Source organism: Notamacropus eugenii, chromosome 2 (genome assembly GCF_028372415.1).
Source record: "Notamacropus eugenii isolate mMacEug1 chromosome 2, mMacEug1.pri_v2, whole genome shotgun sequence".
Lineage (NCBI taxonomy): Eukaryota > Metazoa > Chordata > Mammalia > Diprotodontia > Macropodidae > Notamacropus > Notamacropus eugenii.
In genome coordinates, this window is record NC_092873.1 from 529,125,553 (window position 1) to 529,131,552 (window position 6,000).

The window sequence follows — 6,000 nt, forward strand, 5'->3', positions numbered from 1 at the left end:
CTGTTATAGTTACAAAATGTCTACGTAATGGAATATTTCACATTTTAGCTGGGAAGACCAGAATGTCTAATTCCTATATTCTCATTTATTAAAAGAGTTGGAATGCTCTGCATGGGATAAAGAGGGTCTTGCTTTCTTCGGCAGCTCAAAGCAGCGCTCCTTTCGTGCCTTAAGACAAAACCGTGACTATTCCTTGGGAGCTGGGGCCTTAATTTAAATTTACTCCAACAGTCTAAATAAAAATATCTGTACAGAAGTTGCTAGGCTGTCCACATTTCTAGTATTCAGATAAATCCGCATGACAGACAAACGGACAAGACCACATCAGCAGAGCACTTAGGAAGAGGGCACGACTGCAGAGCACTGAGCCTGGAGAAGAGCTTTAAAAATACAGTCAACAGTTCTCCAAACACAGTCAGAGAAACACTGGCCCTAGGGAGCCTGGCTAGCAGACGTGACTCGGCCTGTTCTGTTGTCATCCCCTTCTCCCCACGGCCAGTCTCTGGGTTGACCACCCGTACCCCAATGAGGGTCTGCCAGCCGCCTGCCTGCATGTCTTCAGTGCTAACCCCTAGCAACAAGAGAGTTTTGCCTGACGCAGGACACAGGATGAACACAAAGCTGCCCCACTGCACTGAGTCCAATCATTAACAGCGTCCTCACGTAACTGTCTGTGTCATCGCTCAGACGCCTGCCTCTACCTACCCACAATCACCACACAAAAGCTTTAATGAATCTTTAAAAATCTCTCTAAGTACTGAATGCGCTTTGGCAGACTGACCTGCTTTGTTCTGCAGTACAACTACTCCATGCTTGCTCGTATTGGCCATGTTATATATTATATACTGAGGTATTACTTGTGTTGGATCCAAGACTTCTTCTAAAGATGGTGTACCTAAAATGGTTTGTAAGCTGAATGGAAACAATAATGAAGAGAATCTTATTTTAGAGAACAAGGAAAATAAAATATAAAAATAAGCTACATTCAGATTCTTTGAACGGATCAAATCTGATCGACAAAGCTTAATTTTAAAATAAAATACAAATAATCTCCCCATTTTCCCTTTGACAAAATTTCACAATCACACGTATACATGGCAGGAAAGGGGGTAGGGAAGAAGGAGAGAGAGAGGGAGAGAATGAATTACTTTTTCCCAATTACTTCCCCCAAATCTTCCAATTACCTTTTAGAATTCTATAGTAGTCATTTCAGGAATGTACACAAAAGAGGGGGAAGAATCTATTAAAAACCTTAAATTCTTTGAGACTATACATTCTAGTTTCCATTTGCATACTTGAATAAAGACCAAAGTTTGAATAACTTGAGAACCAGGTCATAACTAAACACAGACTTACTGCATCAAAATAATATGTCTCCAAATTTCTTCGATATCTTCTTGGCTTATTTCCCTTTTCTCTACTGGGTTTTCTTTATTTTCATCTCCAATTTCACTTCTAATATTTTCTGTAGTTTCCTAAAAAATGAATACTACAAGTTTAGCTTGGTAAAATGTATTAAAATAATTTACCAAATAGGAAATAATTTAATATTAAGATATTTCAAATTTGTTAAAATATTAAACCACAGTAATGCTTTCCTTAAAATACTTAGTAATGTAGTCATTTCTTTAAAGTGGTGCTGCACACAAGGGTTACCTGCCTCAGTTACGAAAGGTCATCTCCACAAACAACTTCATTAGAAAGGTGAGTTCTAAAAGTCACTTTTAGTTGCAAGGACAGAATTTTGGCTTCTCTGACATAACTCAGAGGTCTCTGTTGCACTTTTAATTTCTCTGGGCATTAAGGTCAGTTGCTTGGGATTAGAGATGTTATTGAAAAGTACACATATTGAAGAAATATTTTGCTTTCAAATAGAAACTCAAGCTTCCAAAAAAAAAAAAATTAATATAAAGATACCTTTAAAAAGCAGCCTGTCTTATAAGAAGAGATTACTTCTTTTTGACCATAAGGTCCTTGTAAAAAGGAATCATTTCACTCCTTGTCAGCACCTCGAAGAGTATGGCACATAGTCCATGCTTAATAATGATTGTTAATGTGTCAGCAAGGATAAATTAAAACCAAATTCCTTATTAACACTGGAACATAAAATGATGCCAAGACATACAAGCTGGACTTCCCCAGGTTAGTAATAATCTGATCTGATCATTAAGGTCACAGGACTATGTGGTTAGAAAAGTATTTTGTAAAGCTTAAAAAACTATATAAATGTCAGCTGTTATTACTATTCTCAGGAAAGAGACTATGCATTCCCAATGGGAACCAGGGAAAAACTGAAATGAACACTCTTTTTTGGTTAAAGTGAAAGGTTGCAGAAGGGCAGACTTAAGGCCACCCCCAACTTTGGTTAAATAAGTCAAATACTCCTTACATACTGACAAGCAGCAAATGAATATCAACTACTTTCCTTACTCCTTAGAAGAACTACAGACAGGAGGAACATGTGGTGTAGTGGCTCTCCGACTGCCTGGGGTTCTCCTTTGATCTCTGGCGAGTGTCTAGAGGCGTATTACTCACATATCAGGCTACTCTGAATGCCAAAAGAACTGACTTAAAATGAACTTCTAAAATCCAACTGCTTTTAAGTTTGGGATGAACTGAATGTGCCTTAGATGTCGGATGATTTTTTCACTTTTTATTGACTATTGGAAATTACGTCAATTGGAAACATGCCTTACCTGATACACATGCTTTTTAGGAGTTCTGCGAGATAAAGGCCGTAACTTAAAGATACTTTCTTTCTCTTTAGACATATTCTCTAAGTTGCTTTTTCTCAATTCTGGGTGATGGTGAGGTACACTTTTAAGTGGAGAAGTTTCAGGAAACCTGTTTCAAACACATATTTGAACTTTTACAAATTATGAGACTGAGAATCATGATTTGTTGCTTTTATGTATGATAATTATATGATGATTAACAGGATAATTAGTAATCTCAGATTTGGTCCTGCAAGGGAGTGAAATGTTTTACATAAGTGACTTTTTCAGAGATAAATCATTTTAGTCACACTTACCTAGCTCTTTAAATAAGACATACCCAAAGTAGAAAACTAGAAGTTTTTTTGAAGACTGAAGGTCAACACCATGAACATCAATTACTACTACGTTACAATACAATGACACCAACTTGGCATGAGGCTCTTTGCCCCTACATGAAACTAGATACTAAACTTTTTTAGCCCTCTTATTTTTAGTCTCTTCTCTTGTCATGAAAAGTAATTACTTATCATTTTATTTTCCACATATTTTTGTTTGCCTTTGTGGCCCCTATCACTCAAACCTGCTAATGTATTCTGGGAAAACATGTAAAAAACTTTGAAAAGAGGGGAATTCCTCTCCCAACCTCAACCCACCAATCAGCGGCAGACAGGCCAGAATCACTTGTTGCCACCTAGAGGATCCATGGGCTTATCCCTTCTTCCAATAACCCTCATTTCCTACTGCTGAAGGGATCCTGCGGCTCTATAGCAGGATCCCCCTTGAACCCACTTACCCTGTTGGTAGAGGACCATCTGCCCTATTACTCCCTAAAGATCTTGGCCCTTCTGTTTACGTACATCCTCGGCACTTAATAAATTCTTGCCCTTTTCAACCTGTTTCTAAATGTAGGCATATATATATATATATATATATATATATATATATATATATATATCATAGCAGGTACAAATATATCACAGCAGAGAATCTGGCCTGGTGGTCCAGTCCTCGGTTCCAGACCCAGCCGTACCGCTCACTAGCTACGTATGCGACTTTAGAAAAGCCATTTCACCTTTCTGACCCTGGTGCTCTGCGAGTGGACGGAACCAAAATGTTCCGAGTTCACGTTCGGATCTTCAGCAGTTGATCGCCCCACTTCACTAAGGAAAAACCAGGCCATGGAAAGAGAACTTCACGTCCTCAACATCCCCGATGTCAAGGTCCTAAACTTTACTTTGGAGCTGTGAGGCTACAAGCAATGTTTAACGGTTCCTGACTGATAAAGGGTCAAAGACAGGCACGAGCGGTTGTTAGAGACAAGCTAAACTATCCAGAGCCACGTGGAAGAGAGTTCAAATAACTAGTTATCAGCAGAACGTAAACTGAAGCCGCTCCAAGGTTCTGTCCTGGATGGGAAAGGGGCTGAAAAAGGACAAGGGCCAGGGCTGGAGGGGCCGCGCCCCAAACACGCCCTCGGCCCCGCCCCTGACCCGGGCCCCGCCCCGACCCCGCCTCCCGCGGCCCTCGGCCCCGCCCCGATCTCCGCCCCCGCCCCGCCCACCTGAAGAGCTGCCCGTTGTCCTCCAGCGCCTCCGACCCCCAGCGCCCCTTCACGTCCTCGATCACGTGGTTCTTGAGGAACTTCCGCAGCAGCTGCACGGCCTGCTCCCGGGTGACCTCGGGCCCGAAGTGGCCGTCGCTCCGCAGCAGCGCCCACAGCCAGTCGGCGGCCTCGGAGGCCGTGAAGCAGCGGCCGTGCTGCCGGAGGTGCTGCCGGTGCTTCCGCAGGGGCATGCCTGCCCGGAAGCGGGCGGTGACCTCGTTCCACTGCGGGGAGGGAGAGGCGCGGTCAGGGCCCGTGGGGGATCCCCCATCCCTGCCGGGCCGTCACCCCAAAGACTGCCCCCGGCCCGGGGGCGCTGGCGGTGGTCTGGGGGCTCGCTCCCCCGGACGCGCGGGGGCCTCGCCGTCACCCCCTCCATGGCTGTTTGACAGCCATGACGTCAGCGTCCTAACCGGCGCCTACACCGGGGCTCCCCCCGCCGTGGGTTGGGGTCTCACCCCTAAGGCCGTCACCGCCCTCTCCCGCTCCCAGGGGTGGAACTTCCACTTCTTTTCTAAAAATAGGCCACGCACGTGACCTACCGGGTTAGGCCGAGGCCTTTGGGGGGGTTTCCAGCGGCCGCACCCCAACTCCCGTCACCCCCTCCATCCCCACCCAGCGCCGCCCGAGACGAGCAGCCGGAGCGCTCTGGGCCTCTTACCAGCTTGGTGGCCCGGTAGGGGCCCGGGGTCACCCCCTGGTTCTCCATGCTCCCCGCCGGACTCCGCTAGCGCCGCGGGCCTTCTCTCATGGCGGCCCGGAGCCTGAGTAGCGAAGCCCGTCCAACTTCCGCCGTACCCTCCAGCAGCCGCACCAACCGTTGCTCTGGCGTCCCGAGAGCGTTTGAATAGCCCGGGCGGCGCCGCCGATTGGCTGCAGGCGGCGCCACGTGACGCGATCGGGGGCGGGGCTGCTAGAGGAGGCCTGGGGAAAGTGAGTGGGGGGCGGGGCTTGTGGAGAAGGGGCGGGGAGAAGGGAGCCAGGGGCGGGGCTTCCCTGACCAGGTCCAGCTGTCAGCTCCTTTGCTGTGCGATGCGGGCGCCTCTTAGACAGTCCGCAGGAGGCTGGTCCGCTGAAGGGCCGGACACTGCCCCCAGAGGAGGGGGCCCCAGGCAAGTCCCCTCCTGCCCCTCTGACAGCAGCGTCTGTTCCCGAAGGAAGGCCAGGTGGAGACTGGGACTTAGGTCCCCAAGTCTGCTGACAAGGGGGCTGGGAAGGCTGGCTCTGCCCCACCCAGTGCCAGGGCTGGACAACTAACCACCTCCAGCCCCTCCCACCCGCACCTGTGACCACAGCCTCAAAGCTGGCTTTGGGCAAAGGTGAGGAGGGGCTGGGGTGATGACAGTTCTCATCGCTCAGGTTCTACCTCTTCTGAGAGTGTCCACCGTTGGCACTCACCGCCTGCGTCCTGGCTGAGTGACCTCCACCGTTGGCACTCACCGCCAGTGTCCTGGCTGAGTGACCTCCAGCGTTGGCACTCACCTCCTGGGTCCTGGCTGAGTGACCTCCAGCATTGGCACTCACCGCCTGCGACCTGGCTGACTGACCTCCAGCATTGGCACTCACCGCCCGTGTCCTGGCTGACTGACCTCCAGCGTTGGCACTCACCGCCTGGGTCCTGGCTGACTGACCTCCAGCGTTGGCACTCAGTAGCCTATTATCTTCACTGCAGGTACTTAC

At 48.2% G+C, this 6,000-nt stretch overlaps 1 protein-coding gene across 5 annotated transcripts in view; it reads right to left on the reverse strand.

Annotated features, from left to right (window-relative positions):
- The window catches only part of DEPDC1 (DEP domain containing 1), a 31,888-nt gene extending 26,718 nt beyond the window's left edge, over nt 1–5,170 (reverse strand). The window contains exons 1-5 of one of the 5 annotated variants that reach the window (XM_072649811.1): nt 4,982–5,169; nt 4,279–4,544; nt 2,697–2,844; nt 1,357–1,475; nt 782–912 (exon numbers count right to left, since the gene is read on the reverse strand). In XM_072649811.1, the coding sequence (XP_072505912.1) occupies nt 782–912; nt 1,357–1,475; nt 2,697–2,844; nt 4,279–4,544; nt 4,982–5,029 (712 nt within the window). In that variant the 5' untranslated portion in view covers nt 5,030–5,169. Of the gene's footprint in view, nt 1–781; nt 913–1,356; nt 1,476–2,696; nt 2,845–3,789; nt 4,137–4,278; nt 4,545–4,981 lie in introns of those variants that run through there. The other 4 variants (XM_072649810.1, XM_072649814.1, XM_072649813.1 and 1 more) reach the window with 4 other exon arrangements.
- Nucleotides 5,171–6,000: the final 830 nt, after the last annotated feature.